The sequence below is a fragment of the Pezoporus flaviventris genome, unplaced genomic scaffold (assembly GCF_033815535.1).
Source record: "Pezoporus flaviventris isolate CSIRO_AGI_PZ_B2104156 unplaced genomic scaffold, CSIRO_AGI_Pfla_v1 ptg000047l, whole genome shotgun sequence".
Classification (NCBI taxonomy): Eukaryota; Metazoa; Chordata; class Aves; order Psittaciformes; family Psittacidae; genus Pezoporus; species Pezoporus flaviventris.
This window is the reverse complement of record NW_026892595.1, coordinates 2,622,075-2,637,896: the sequence shown is the minus strand read 5'-3', so window position 1 is coordinate 2,637,896 and position 15,822 is coordinate 2,622,075. Positions and strand designations below refer to the sequence as shown.

Below are 15,822 nucleotides of genomic sequence, written 5' to 3'. Positions count from 1 at the left end.
AGTACACAGTTTTTGAAGGTTGGGTATAATTAATCCTGCCACAGTAACATGAGATGGCTGATGATCTTAAGGCCCCACAGGTAGTATGTTGTTTTTGAGGTTTTTTTTGTTTTGTTTTTTGTGCAGATAAGTTGTTTTTTTTTTTTTTAAAAAAAGGCTTGGAACAGAATTAGATCCTGATAACGTACAATGACTGTTCAATGGAGTACATGAGGCCTTATCTATCTTTAGCCTGCTTTTCCTAAAGAAGTAATCTTGGTGTAGGTTCAACTCTGGGGGAAGGGAGGGGAAGGAGAAAATGATCCAAAGTATGTTTGATCTAATAGCTTCCACTAGTTTAGTCTTCCAAATGGATTTAAACACGTGAAGCCAGAATGCATTTATCCTTGTATAGAAAGTGGGAGATGTACTAAATATGAAGGTGAGCATGTTTTTGGCACATGTGGACATTGTGAAAGATCTCATTTAAATATTCCAGTGATTTGAATAAAGGAAGCTCTTCAGGAAATTAAACAATGGAAGTTCATAGGACTTGGTAATAGTTGTAAATGGACTGTAATCTCACTAGAATTATTTGGCTTGAATATTACAGTGCATATGATGAAATACCAAAACATTGCTCAGCAACTGGGATTTGGAGTTTGAGTGGCAATGACATATGAACCCCGGCATGGTTCTAAAGTGTGCTATTTTTGGCAGCTGGGTGTTAGCTTGTCTTCTCAGTAGCAGTAGAAAGTTAGTGTACAAAGGAAGGTGATTTGCAATGAGAAGACTCCTCTGACACGACTTACTAAACATGGGTTGCTGCTTCAGTAAAGAATTGAGTAACAGCACAAATGAGGAGAAAACCAGCTTGTTACCAAAATCTGTGGAAGAGGAAGCACCAAAGTCAAGGATAAGTAAAACTTTATCTTCGATTTTAAGAACTGTGAAAAGCCAGGATCTGCATACAGGGGGAAGGACGGCTAATGGGGCAGCTGCAGTAGTCGGCATTGAACATATTCGTGACGATGATTGCAGAGAGTCAAATTCTAAATTTGGGGTCTGGGATAGAAAAGCAAAATATCTATCATATAAAAGCATGGAGAATACTCCTTGTGAGAGCTCTAGGAGGGCGTATGATGGACCTTTTAGCTTCTTTAATTCCTTTAGTCACCTTCTGAAGGTCTCTGGTAGGTATGGAAATCTGCAGAAAACTGAAGAAAAGAAAGATACGGTTATTCAAAAAGGAGCATCTAAAAAATCTAACAGCGCTAAAGGTCAGCATATGAACTATGTAGAAAATATTAATAGTAATATTAATAATGGAAATGTAGCTGCAGAAGAGCATTGCTTGTTTGATCGTATTTGTACTTTGCCTGTACCAGACATGGTAGACAAAGGTTTACAGGGTGAAATTCCCTTAAATAGAAATTTTCAGGGGGATTACGCAGTTACGTGTGACTATTCAAGGCAGAATGAAACAACAGTTAAAGACTGCAAGAGTGGCTGCTTACAGAAAGTTTCAGCTTCAGATACAGAGATGTCTCCAACATTTTTCTATCTTGATGTAGACAACAGACAAAATACAAAAGATAGGGAGTTTTACAGTATTTGCGTTTTAGATGCTGAAGATCTGAAAGGGGCTGAAGAGGTGCCAGCTACTGTGCATGAAGAGACTGCAGCAGGCATAGATAACTCAGCTGTTACTGATGAAGGAATGTGCAGCATGGCACGACCTCTAGACAGTGGGGGAGAATTTCCAGTGCAGCAATCAACACATGTGGAAGCTAAGTTTAATTCACAGAAAGAACTGTTTGAGTATAAAAAATTGGATAGGTCAAGCATACAGGAAAAGGAATATTGTAGCATAGACATCCAATCTTATGATAACTTCCTGGCTAACAGGAGTCAGGTACATGGGTTAAATACTGACAGTACAGTGAAAGGTGGATTAATAGTGAAAGTATGTGATGAAGTCAACCCTGAGAATCGGCAGGAGGAAGTATATACAGGAGGTAATGCTGTCAGTTGTATTGAATCTCTCCACAGAGCTTGTGATTCTGTAAAATTTGTAAGTGCTGCTGAAGGGGACCAATGCACCCTTAATTCAGAAAACATGAAACGTGGTGATTGTACTTCCAGTGTGTCATTAAGCACTGGAGTATGTAATTCAGGAAAAAATGAGGAAAGTCATGATTCTGAGATGGTACCATTTGGTTTAAGTAGGCATTCCTCGAGTGTTGTAAGGGAAATAAATACTAAAGAGGTGGCAGATAACATGAGGGGCAACTTTAAATTGTCATTAGAGTTACATGAAATGGACAAGGATTCTCTTTTGGTGAGTCAACATGTAGAAAAACTTGAAGAGGACTACTTCCTAGAGCCAGAAAGTGAAGTAAACTCCAGTGTGGAAAAGAAAACATTTCAAAGAATGTTTGGTGATAACCAGATGCTTGCATCTGACTCCAGTGAACATCACAGTGTTTTGGAAGAATACTTGAAAGATAAAGAGAAATGCACAGGTACAGTTTTGCATAGCAGTGAAGCTTTGAGTATGATGGAAATACACGAAAACTTGGAAGAAAGTTCTGATTTTCAAACTCAGATTAAGGGTTGCACTGAAAACAGGACATCAACAGAAGCTGCAAACCATAGTGGCATGGAAGATGTCTCTGTGAGTATCACTGAGCTAAAAGGCAATGTGCTTGAGGAAGCTGGTGGCTTGAGCAGAGCTCAATCATGGGTAAGTGATGGCACTTTGACATCTTGTGAGCTACATAACACAGGCACAGATGAAATGTTCCTAAAGAAAACCAGCCTAGAATCTCAGATTTCACAAGAGTCACCAGGGAATAAAGGTAAACTGTGCGAATATTCACATTCAGATAGCAAAACCAGTGTCTCTCCTATGTCTGTGGAACATGAGGGTATGAATAAAATTAACATGAACTGTAGACAAGATGAGCAACAGGATACCTACTCCTTCCACACAGTGGAGAATCAATGGAATGTGGGGACTGATTTAGGCAAAATAGTTGGGGATGTAGTAGAATCTATGAAAGAGACAAAATTTGAAGCTCACCTAAATGAGACAATTGATAACAAGGCCAAAAATGTTAAACAGAATTTGGATGCTAATATTATTGATTGTGATAAAACCATCTTAAATTGCAGTAAAGGCTTAACTCATGATAAGGATAATTACTCTAACTCCACTGTACCTTCATCTTTGGACAATTTTATGTACAAGAGTGTAAAATTAATAGATGACACTAAAAATCAAGAAGATGCTGGTAATCTCTTGCATAAAGCCCATAATAGTTTACCTTCATTGTGTCAAAATGCATGTTGTCATGTGTGTGATAAACCAGTAGAAGAGATTGAGTTATGTCACTGTGTCAATCCAGAGCCAGAGGTTGGGAACACCCAAGTTCCTGTTGGACCTTTTACTGAAGTAGAATCAGAAACTCATGAAAAAAGTGTGTGTGATGTAAATGAATGCAATCTTCAGCATAGTGAAGTAGAACAGTGTGTCAGCATCTGCTCAAAAGAGGAGAACCTCACTGGTTTTAGTACATCAACTGGGAATCTAGAAGCTTTTACCACAGGGAATTTAGAGCATTTAGAACTCAAGACTACTGAACTGAAAAGTACCAGTTACATAATAAATACTCAAATGAATGACTTGACCACAAGCTGGGAACAGATGCAGTCAGATCACAAGATTTTCTCAAACAAAGAGCTTGGAGTTTTTGTTGACCCGGAGCAGGTAGACAAATATGCTGCTACTCCTTCCTATGAAATACATAGGGCCTCTCCTGGTGCCTCAGGATTTCAGCGAGGCAGTGAGCTGTGTGTATTAGATCCGATGGAAGATATACCAAGTGACCAAGAGCACTCCTATGAACTGGACAGACAAAATCCCCACGTTGAAATATGGTCACATTTCATCAGTCTTCAGACTGGCAGTGCTGATGGGACAAATCAGCTGTTTTCTGACACCATTATTGGTGGTAATGGTGAATATCTGATGGGCTTTTTATGCAATAACGCAGTTTCTGACAATACCATGAAGAGTGACAGGCTGTGTATAGTTAGTGAAAACTTCCAGAATGAACCTGAAGATTTAAGAGGGGCTTCATATGCAGTAGGAAGATACCCGTATCAGCTGCTAGCACCAGAAAATCTTGCTACTTGGGGATGGCAAGATAACGATGAATTTGTAAGTATTCTGCAGAATTAATTTGATATTTAGTTTAAAGCTGAAGCTAGGCATTTGCATAAGTCAAGGCAAACTGTGGTTTCATTATAGTTAAATATAACACGTTTTGTTCTGAAGCTGACTGCTCTCTCTTTAGCAAAACCGAATTCTACAGAGAATGTAGTATTTCAAAAGGTTGCTGAATATGGATTTTTATTTTTTTTTTTAGCTCTGTTTACCTTTTACTGTGAAAGTTTAAACATTGGGCAAAGTGTTTTGACTGCAGATTCTCAATTCTAGTTGAACTTGATATTAAAACTTCAGTATAGGGAAAATTTCTACGGCCTGTTAATAGCGCTCTTTACCTTCTTACAGGAAGAAATGTTAAAGTCCATAATATTTGAACACTTCCATTTTTTACAAGTCTTTATCATTCAGTAGATGTATTTGATATTTTTTAAATCTTTTTTACCTTCTGGATGTGCTTTCTGTGTACTATGATAATGAGTATTTGAGTGTGTGTTTCAGAATAATTAAAGCTTTGTGGAGTTTTGGAGTGCCTGTCTTAAACTCTTACCATGTTCCTAGCATCCTTAAATTCACAAAACAAATTTTAATACGCTTTTTAAATGTGTGTTTGTATGAGCAGTACTCTTTCCAGGTATAATAAACGTATTAAAACATGCTAAAGATATTCCGGGTATGGAATAACTGAGTGTGCTTTGCTCAAACATTAGCAAAACAAGAGAAAACTGTCTCAAGTTACTATCAAAAAAAGTGCTGTAAATCTTGGCAGTGCAGAGAGCAATCTCTCTGAAGGACAAATATAACCGTTTATATAATGGTTATATATAACCATATATGACCATTAAATGTGTCCATTTGAGATCCAGGTTAAAGGAGACTGGCCTAAGATGACTTAAGTGGATCTGGTAATTGATCCTATTTGTCCTGCCTAGGGGAAAACTTACCTAAATGCTTGTTAATGCTGTTTTTTGTCTTGAGGTCATGACAGAAGTTGTCATGCACGTCTCATTGCCTCCAGTTTTTCATAATGATTCCTTAGAACTGTGTTACATGTTTACATAAGTCCAGGAAGAAAAAACAAACCAAACCCTGTGCTCTTACATTTTCCTAATTATTTTGTTATTTCACAGAAACAGATACTGTGATAATATAGTAAATATCGCATTAGCATATCTGTTGGAGAACTGCCTGAAGTCTGGGGCAAGTACAGGTTGAGTTAGTCTGTCAAAGGCAAAGAATGTTTGTTACAGTTTTCTTGGCTGGCCTTTTCTGGCCAGGTTCTTTATCAGGGAAGTGAATTCTGTGCTGCACAATTAAATTGTGTTTGTACCTGAAACGATTATGGGATGGCAATTCAGTTAATATATTCAGGTGTGGAAAAAACCCATAACAATACAATCTTGAGTTGCATATCTGATGCTGTTGTTTGAAACTGTTACATGTATTTACACATGTGTGCTGTGCATCCACAAAGTGCATAATCAAAGACATTTCTTTCTGTAGGAGTCAACCAAGGTTTCTGAATTAAACCCCAATGCAAAGGTGTGGGGAAATCATATGTTACACTTGGAAGCGAGTGGTGCCACTGATGGTAGTGTGAGCAAAACGTGGGAAGAAATACCTGACCAACCTCCAGATTCTTGTAAAGAAGGTATGAATAAAAGTTTTGAGCTGTTGCTCAAGCAAAAGGTAAAATTCAGATTTAGTTTTAACTATGATGGTACTGTGATTAAAAGGAATGCTTTTTGAGTGTGTTTGTCATCTCTGCCACAGAACTGGATGCCAGTGGTAATGGTGACAAAAAGTATCAGAATGCAGTGCTGACGGAGCTGCAGGAGCCATCACCAGTTGTTTCAGTGTCAGACCAGACAGATATGAATCCTTTGGCTCTCGATCATTCCGAGTATGAGTCTATGCATGAAACCACCCAGACAGGTAAGAGAAAGCTAATACTCGCTTGAACTCGGTTTTAAAAAAGCAAATGTTGATTTGAACAGTGAGCATCCATTCAAGCAAACAAACCAATCAAACAACAACAAATACACAGAAAACCCACTGTAAAAAAACCTGCACCACTTTAGTTGTTGCTCTGTGAATAGAATCCAGAAAATTCTGTCTCTTGTTCTCAGGCTGAGACATTTGGAAACCAGTCTCCTCCTGTTTGAGTATAGGCCATACGATGTACAGCACAGAATCAATTATAAGTTCTGGGTATAACTGAGTAGTGTTTTCTGAAATGTTAATTCTGAATGCATGTTCCTAGTGTAGACATTTACATTTAGGTATCTAAGTTGCATGCTTCTACTTGGGTCAGGAACTGAGGTGAAACTCACGTATCATTTGTGTCTCAAGCGGTAATGTTAATATGTTGAAAGATCAGTCTTATACTTAAAATGCTAAAATAACCAACAGTTTACTCTAAATTCTTTGCATTGTTTTAATGAATGTTCATTATTTTTCTTCAGTGCAACTGTTAGCAGCTGTAGTTTATACCAGTAACAATTTATATAATTATGGATTTTTGCCAGGTTTTAGGCAAGGAAGAAAGAGGAGATGGGGAAGGGAAATAGTGGTTAGTACATGATAGGTGTATTTTTCAGGTATTGACATTACATCAGAATAGAACTCAGGAAGGACAAAATGGTGGGAGGAAATTAGAAGCTGCTATAGGAAGAAGAAAGGCGAAGGGGGAGCTGAAGGATGAAAGTTACTTGAAGAAGGGAATGGTATAAAGTGTAGCAGCTGGTGTGAAATACTTAAACCCAAACCACAAAAACATACAAAATAAACCCCAAACCTAGCTTACATTTATGTAACATGTTACTGAATGTTTTATAAACCTCTAAAATCCACTCTGAAACTTCTGAGCTTGAAACAGTTCTCCCACTGACACAGTTAGCTTACCCTCAACTTACTGCAGTCTACTGAGTCTAAAATAAAATGAACCTGAAATAAGTGTTTTCATGTGATGATTTTGAAACTTTCAGGTATAACAAAAAAATTCATTATTCATTCTTAACCAAGAGATGAATTGATCACACATCTGTTGTTAAGTGATTGGATATGAGCTGTCAGGCTGCACTTGCAGCCCAGAAAGCCAACTATATCCTGGGCTGCACCAGAAGGAGCATGACCCTGCTCAAAGGGTCAAAGGAGGTGATCCTGCCCCTCAACTCTGCTCTTGTGAGACCTCACTTAGAGTATTTGGTGTCCTCCATGTAAGAAAGACATGGAGCTGTTGGAGCAAGTCCAGAGGAGGACCACAAGGATGATCAGGGGGCTTGAGCACCTCACAGTTGTTTTGGGAATTTAGAGTGAGTCCAGAAACATGAAGTCCTCCATAACATTGCTTGTGTGCTGTATTGGTCAGCTGTGTTAGTTGGGGTTTAGTCAGCTAGAAATGGGTTAATTTCCTAAGACTGGAAGACAGATATAATTAGCTCAGTATTTACTTTGAGATGTTTGTAACTGTTCTTCTAAAACTGCTTCAGATTTTTATGTACTTGGAGAGAAAAAGCTAACAAGTGAGGTCAGACATGGTTTTTCTGTAATGCCTTGAATGACAAGTGTTCCTGTGCAATTTTAGTGGGTGGTAAACTAATATGCAATGAACATCTATGGAATTTGAAAACTTGTTATTGGTTATACAGACAGTAATAGATATGGTGGCTTGATTAAAATACATAATGTGTAATATAGCAGAACTAAATTTAAGTATTTTAATTATTAGGTGGAAGTGAACAGTTGCAGCCAGAAGGCCAGGAAGATTTACGAGAATTACTGAAGAAAACACTGGAATTCTGTTTATCTAGGTATGTATATACCTAAATGTAGCAAACTGGAGGATAAGTAACAAGATTAGTACCTAGTTTGGGATGTGTGTTAATAGTTTCTCAGTTGTCACTTAAAACTTGAGTGGAAAGGATGAGAATTTGGGGGAAGCAACACGTAAATTCCAGAGTATTGTACGATATACCTTTTAAATCTTACATGAAACTTCTAGGCCTAAAACCTAAACTAGCAAATACATTGGTCTAAAGCGAGATTACTTACAAGGAGTTACAGATCAGGTGAATTTTTATGACTGCTACTAATGTTTTTTGATGCAAATTAAAACTGCATCAAACTTAAGCCATTTGGTAAGCTTCTTTTTAAGCTAATAATTTTAGAATTTGCATTGATACAAAAGCAGGATTTTTTTATGTGCATCTATAGATCCCTTTATATCCTAAGTTAAGGATCAATAAAACAAACAACAAAACAACAACAAACAAAACCACCAAAACTCACAAAAACAATAAATTAAGGGCTCTGAATCATACACATTCCAGTATAGACTGATGCAAGATCGTCAAAGTAGTTTACTTGTACATAATTACTCTCAGTGCTTGTGTCTTGATAAAAGCATCCTAAACACATGTCTTAATAACCTAGAACAATTTCTAATCTGTGTACTCCTGCACAGCCAATTACTCAGTGGTCATTTAGAGTAATGAACTTAACAATATTACATGCTTGTGGGGGTAATGTGCTGCCTGAACAGGAAGATGTCTGAAGGAAAAATAAAGACATTTTCATATTTCCTGGGAAGTAAACTATGTAGGTAGAGTAGGGAGTTGTTGAAAGTGCTGAATACAAAATTCAGTATAGGAATCTGCCTTCTACTATGTGAGGTTTTGTTTCGCGTTCATTGGCAAAAGTTACATCTGTGACTATCCTCTTTTTTTCTCTCCCAACAGAGAAAATCTTGCCAGTGACATGTATCTTATATCACAGATGGACAGTGATCAGTATGTGCCAATAATGACAGTAGCAAACCTTGATCATGTCAAGAAACTCAGTACCGATATGGATTTGATTGTTGAAGTGCTGAGATGTAAGTAAAAAGCAGTCCCTTGATGCTAGAAAGCATTTTGGTTGTTGCCGTAGGACTGTTAATCTGGATTTTCAATCTCTCTTCCTTTTTTAATGTACTGTAATAAAATGCTTTTTTTCTGTGAAGTATTAAATAGAGCAAGCAGCTTCCAGTTTAGACCATCACAATTATAGGACTGCAGTTTTATCAAAGCTACTTCACGTTTGAGGTATTGAGTAATGACCTATGTAAATGAGAATAATGTGAATTTAAATTGTGGAACGTGGTGGGACAACTCGCAGTACTGGAGGATCACAATGAGTGGCTACAGGCTGTTTCATAAAGACAAGGCAGGGAAGAACAGAAGGAGGGGTTGTGCTCTATGTTAAGGAGAATCCTGAATGTTTAGAAGTCAGCTACGGCAATTGTGGAAGCTGTACTGAATGCCTCTAGGTCAAGATCAGAGGAGATCTTAGAGTAGGCATCTGCTACTGACCTTCAAAGTGAGATAAGTCCAGTGAGGCGTTATTTGGGTCACTTAAGCAGGCTTTGGTTCAACAGAATTTGGTTCTTATGGGTGACTTCAAATACCCAGACATTTGTTGAAAGAACAGTACAGCAGCTCACATGTCATCCATCAAGTCCCTGGAATGCGCAGAGGAGTGCTTCCTCATACAGATGTTAGATGTGCCAGTCAGGAATGAGGCACTGCTGGACTTGCTACTCGCAAATCAAGAAAACCTGCTGTGTAATATCTCAGTGATAGCATTGGCTGTGGTGATCATAACATTCTGGTGATCTGGCTGAGCACACTGCAGGTTAGGACTAAGAGGTTTTTAGATATTAGAAGAACAAACTTTGGCTTGCTCAGAGCTCACTTGGGAGTTTATTCCATGGGAAGCTTCCAGAGAGGATAAAGGAGCTAACAAGCGCTGGGGGTTTTTCAAGAGCTCTCTCATGGAAGCATGAAAACTGCTCATCCCCTTTAAAGATAGGAGAGCTAGGTGGAGTGAGAGGCTTTCTTGTCTTAACTGTGTGCTTGTGAGTTGGCTCAAAACCAAACCAGAAGCATACCAGAGATGGAAAACTGGACAAAAACCTGTTGAGAACTACAAGGGAAGGGTATTGCCATGACTTGCAGAGATGCAGTTAAGAAAGCAAAAGCTCATTGAAATTGGCCAGAGATGTCAAAAACTACAAGAAAGGGTTCTTCAGGTATTTAAACAACAAGCAGAAACGTAGGAAAATATTGGCCAGCTGTTACATGAGAGAGGTGAATTGGTCACCATCAGTGCTGAAAAGGCAGAGGTTCTCCAGACTTTGTTCACCTCTATCTTTACCAGCACTGTTGAGTCTCAGGCTTTGGGAACAAAAATCCAGGTTGATGGAAGTGAAGGAAGTGTTTGTATATGAGCTATTACAAGAGCTTGACCCCTACAAATCAATAGGCCCTGACAATATCCGCTGAAGGTGTTAAGAGAGCTGGCTAGTGTCATTGCAGGGCCATTCTCCCTAAACCTAGAGAGGTAATGGAGATTGGAGGATGCCCCAGAAGACTGGAACAAGGCACACATCACCCCAGACTACCAGAACTTGCATCAGCGACGTCATCACCAGCAGAGATAGGGTTGTTATCCCGTTCTACTTGGTACTTGACAGGCTACACCTGGAATACTGTGTTCAGTTTTAGTTTCCTCTAAACAAGAGAGATGGGGACAGGCTGGAAGGGTTTCAGAGAAGGGCCACAAAGATGATCAAAGGACTTAGAAGCCTGCCACGTGAGGCTGAGAGAACTAGGTTTGTTCTGCATTGAGAAAAGAAGGCCCAGAGGAGACCTTCTCACTGTGTTCTGGTATTTAAAGAGTGGTACAAAGAAGATGGAGTCCCATGAAAAAGATGTGGGATAGTGGGCACAAGTTAACCCTGGGAAGATTCCAGCTGGACACTAGAGGAAAATTTTTCACCATGAGAACAACCAGCTACTGCAATAATGTCTTAGGGAATTGGTGGATTCCCCAGTGTTGCGTACGTCTAAGATTCAGCTGGACAGGTGATGGGACATCTTGTGCTTTTGCCCAAGGAAGATTGGACCAGATGATCCTTGAAGTCACTTCTGACCTGATTCTCTGTTAATAAATTGAGATTAAATTCTCAGGAAAGGCTAATGGACATAACCACTAAGGTAGGAATCAAAAAAGAGCATGACTCAGTGTATGCCTCAGAATAAAAAGCTAATAAATTGGGGGTTTCAAGGATGGAAGAGTAGGAAAAGTGTGAAGATTTTAAGGAACGTGACTACTTAGCTTCATGTGTCTGAAAGTATCCTCAGTCATCTTCTACTTGTTTCTGGATGTTCAAATATTTTGAACTTTAGTACAAGAAGCTTTGCTTTGTAAAAATGTTCATAGCATCTTTCAGTGTGCAGAGCTATAATTGCTGATAGCTGAAATATGATTTTGTCTTTTCTCTTTTAGCATTGCCTTTAGTCCAAGTGGATGAGAAGGGAGAAAAAGTCAGGCCAAATCAGAATCGTTGTATTGTGATTTTACGTGAAGTACCTGAATCTACCCCTATTGAAGTAAGTATTTAATTGTTTAGTAAAGAATGCTTTTCCCTTAGGATTTGGAAGTTAGATTTCCTCCAAATTTCAATAAACATATCACATTTTCTCAATACATTGTTACGTAGTTTCTAACAGCATTTCTAAACCTTGGTTTGGTGCATGTGTGTGTGTAATAAATGTATTTGATAGATGCTTGTTGCTTATAAGAAGACTGGTAAAACAGCTCTGCAGGGGGCTTAAAAACTGAATGTTGTCTTAGGTAGAGATAACTTAATTTTCTTGGACTCTGGTTTATCCATATGCACGTAGTGCACAGCTCCTTGGATAAATGGCAAGTGAAGATGAGGGAAGATAAGTCTTAGAATAGAAAATGCCCCTGCTGCACCTTGAAGCTTGTTGGGGCAAAGTACTTAAAGCTTTGCAAACATCTCCATAATGCTGAGGATAGAGTTGTTAGCAGATCACTGAGGAGCTCCACTGGCTTGTGGAATAAGAGTGTGAGAGGAGGCAACTTGATTCTTTGAAAGATACCCAGTGCAAACTCTGATGTAGCTGGGACAATGTCTAACTGAAAGACTGGAAAACAGTGGCTGGGACATAGATTAAATCACCTTGAATTTTCAAAAAGGAGAAAAGGCAAAGATTCTTGATGATGGGTAGGTATTTTAATTTCCCCTCTTTAACTTTACTAGGAAAAATAAAGGTGCTAAGAGTTGTTTCTCTTGATAGTCTTCATCCTAAAATAAAAAATAGTGCAGTTCAAAAACTTACAATAAGGAAGTGGCCTTAATAAGCAGGAGTATGAAACCAAATGCTAAAAGGAATTGGAGGGAAGGACTTAGCTATGCTAAATACATAGCTTAAAAATATGAGCTGCTTTTAGCTTTCTGCATAATATGTAACCTTTCAAACCTAGCTTTTAATAGTACAGATGTTTTATTTTCTTTTGTCATGTTTGTCAGGTTGGACATGTTAGCACTGGGTGGTCACTCTAAAATGCTTAACAACAGCAAAGTTCTGAGCAGTCTTTATTTTCAGAAGAGGTGGTCCGAAGTGTTTTATACGTTGCATGTATAAATTCGCTAGACTGGAAAATCTAGACTCAACTGGCCACACTTAATGGGAAAAGCTTCTGCTTAAATAAAGCATGAAAATCTGATTGTAAGACCTCCCAGATTTCATTGTTTTTTGATGCTGCTCGTCTCAACTCTGTGACAAAAATAGTGTGCAAACAGATTAAAACAAACGAAAAAGTCCAAGACATGGGTTGTTTTCTGTAGAACCTAGCTGACTGGTTTTGAGTTAACATAAAGCCTGTTTCAAATATATTAATCTGTAGGCACTTGAGTTGAAGTGTGTTTCAAGGTTTCTGCTGAAAGGATGGGAGTGGGGGGGTGTTGTAACCCATCCAGCGTGCACAGGTTTCTGTGTGGTTTTGGGGACAAGGGAGGTAGAAATAGGTGGGTTTTGGCACTTGATACCCAATTCAAGTGTTTCTCTATGGCCAAAATAGATTCTTTCCTCTGATTTAAAGGAACAGGCTAATTCTACTTGCAGCGTGGCCTTAGACAACACTTGTTTGAATTTCTCCTGGTTAGTGGGGAGATTGGAGAGAGCTAACACTACTTAACTGCAGGTGTTCTGAAGTGTTCTCAGTTCTGTTTTGTAAGCCTGAAAGCTTTTTATCTTTCTTACTGGAGTTCCAGTGTTCTGTGCTTTAAATTGATGTTTTCTTCTGTCTATCAATTTATTTTTTTCTTCCCATCCTTTTCTCTCCCTTCTTGTCAAACCCACTTTTTGTAGGAGGTTGAAGCACTTTTCAAAGGAGATAATTTGCCTAGGTTTATCAACTGTGAGTTTGCCTATAATGACAATTGGTTTATCACATTTGAATCGGAAGCCGATGCACAGCAGGTAACGCTGTTTTTTGGTTGGTTTTTTTTTTGAAGCAGTTTAGAATATGAGTAGACAAGGATGGGATAAGGGTGGGCTGACAAGACAGAAACTATACTGTAACCATGTAACAATTTAGAGAAAAATACCTAAACCTCTAAAACCAGTAATGCTTCCCCTTGGCTAATATCCAGTTATCAGTACTATTGAACACACTGTAAGAGTTTTATCTTGTTTGCATGTCCTGTTTTCCTGGCCAAAGCTATAATTTTTTGTACTAAGGACATTGGTATTTTGGATGACAGATTGAAATGTTTCAGTGGTAAGAATTAAGATCTTGTTTTAATGCTACTGAAGCACTTCTGTAATGATAACTTAAATCTTACTAAATGCAGATTATATATGAGGCGTTTCTATAGTCTTAACGTTAGCAAGCACTTCAAGAATTACTGTCAGGATTAGCCTGTCAAAACTTAAGTTTCCTTTGTTTAAATTATACTTGACAAATTTTATATTTTTTTTAAAGGCTTACAGATACCTGAGAGAAGAAGTGAAAACTTTCCAAGGAAAACCAATCAAGGTGAATAGAGCTTTATGCTTTTCTTGGGGGGCATGCGTATGTATGTTCTAGTTTGGGGGTAGGTGGTCTCCCTGTGTTTAACATAAATTTGTGGTCTGATCTCAGCAGCCGTTTGACCTGGAGATCAGTTTTGAAACATAGCACGTGCTGTTATACTACTTTTTCCTCCTTTCTGGCAGCGGTATATCCATCCCTGCATCAGACCAAAATTCAGCCCTTCATACCTTCCATGAAGGTGAAAGCAGTGACTGACAAGTGTCCAGTAAAAGTTTGAGAGGTGCTAGTTTGAACTATTCTGATTTCATTTGAAAGGCTGCTGTAATAAATAATCTAATCTGCTTTGCAGGCAAGGATAAAAGCAAAGGCTATAGCTATAAACACTTTTTTGCCAAAGAATGGATATAGACCTCTGGATATGAACCTCTACACGCAGCAGCGTTACGCAGCGTCCTTTTACTTACCTCCAGTATACAGTCCCCATCAGCAGTTGCCATTGTATAGCTTAATTGGTCCACAGGCCTGGTCAGCCACACACAGCTACCTAGACCCTTCATTGGTAAGTCTCTTGATTATGAAACAGTTGCATTCTTTTGAAAGTTTTCTATTTTCTTGTTTAATTCTGAAGTCTTGAGGTGTAGGGAGTGAATGTATCCTGAAGAGAGTTGTTGAAGATACTGATTCTTCTTGAAAAACAGCGCTTCAGAGCTCTTCCCATGGTGTACAAGATGAAGTATTTGAAAATTGTATCTGGTCTTGGACTGCATTTGATTTTTTTTAATTTATTTTAACCTTTTAGGTTTTGAAGCAGTTCTTTAGTAAAGAATATTAATGAACCATTACCAGTAGAAGTCTTCACTACTAAAAGACTTCTTTAAAAGACTATTAAAAGACTTCTTAAAAGACTACTAAAAATCTTGTTTACTAAAAGGCTACTTCCAGTGAAGGTTAAAAGCCTCTTTAGAAATTAGATCTTCAGAGTATGTACATGAATACCAGAAAAAGCAATTCTTGTATGTGCTGAATAAACTTAATGGTATCTCATGGATAAGGATAACTTAGTATTTTGATTTTCCAGCAGGTTGACAGGATTTCCAGCAGGTTTGTCTAGGTTGACACGTTGAATTACCCTATTTGCCATGTTCTTTAAGTAAAACATTTTCTGTGCAAAAGTAACGTCTTTTTTGGCAATAAAAAAAAAATTACGCTTAATTTTAAAAACATTTCTTAAAGGGGTTATTGGTAAGCCTTTAGAGCTCAGGTAAGTTTAGAGCTTACTGGCAGTAAGGCTTTGTATACTCTAATGAGATGTCAGCTGCATCCTGTAGTGCTGCTCCCAACACTGATATTCCCATCAGAATTGCCTTGGCCCCTTTTAGTCAGCCTTTGTTACTCTACAAAAAACTCGTATGAATATAGTTTTCTGTAATGACTAGGAGACTAAGGCTGTCCTGTGTGGAACCTCTTTTTCCCCTCTGTAAACGCCTCTTTCCTTAGGGCTAAAAAGCTAGGGTAGCAATGTTCAAACTTAGAAGCTTTTTAGAGGTTTTTTTTTTTGGCAGAGGATTAAAGTGTCCTTGAACAAACTTCCTGTGTACCGAACAGCAGCTAATTAAAAAGTTGGTGTGCTAAACACTTCACACACAGGGAAGGTAGCCAGGGCCTTTTCAGAGGAAGGCTTTTAAGGGGAATGAAGAATGTGGGGGAGACAAGGTTGTGTAGTG

General features: G+C 38.3%; 1 protein-coding gene across 6 annotated transcripts in view; it reads left to right on the top strand.

The window, feature by feature from the left end:
- Nucleotides 1-15,822, top strand: part of LARP4B (La ribonucleoprotein 4B) — a 55,360-nt gene that overhangs the window by 25,542 nt on the left and 13,996 nt on the right. The window contains exons 1-10 of one of the 6 annotated variants that reach the window (XM_061468025.1): nt 164-2,504; nt 4,131-4,204; nt 5,714-5,861; nt 5,984-6,145; nt 7,941-8,022; nt 8,950-9,086; nt 11,540-11,643; nt 13,432-13,542; nt 14,048-14,101; nt 14,448-14,657. In XM_061468025.1, the coding sequence (XP_061324009.1) occupies nt 797-2,504; nt 4,131-4,204; nt 5,714-5,861; nt 5,984-6,145; nt 7,941-8,022; nt 8,950-9,086; nt 11,540-11,643; nt 13,432-13,542; nt 14,048-14,101; nt 14,448-14,657 (2,790 nt within the window). In that variant the 5' untranslated portion in view covers nt 164-796. Of the gene's footprint in view, nt 1-156; nt 4,205-5,713; nt 5,862-5,983; nt 6,146-7,940; nt 8,023-8,949; nt 9,087-11,539; nt 11,644-13,431; nt 13,543-14,047; nt 14,102-14,447; nt 14,658-15,822 lie in introns of those variants that run through there. The other 5 variants (XM_061468026.1, XM_061468024.1, XM_061468023.1 and 2 more) reach the window with 5 other exon arrangements.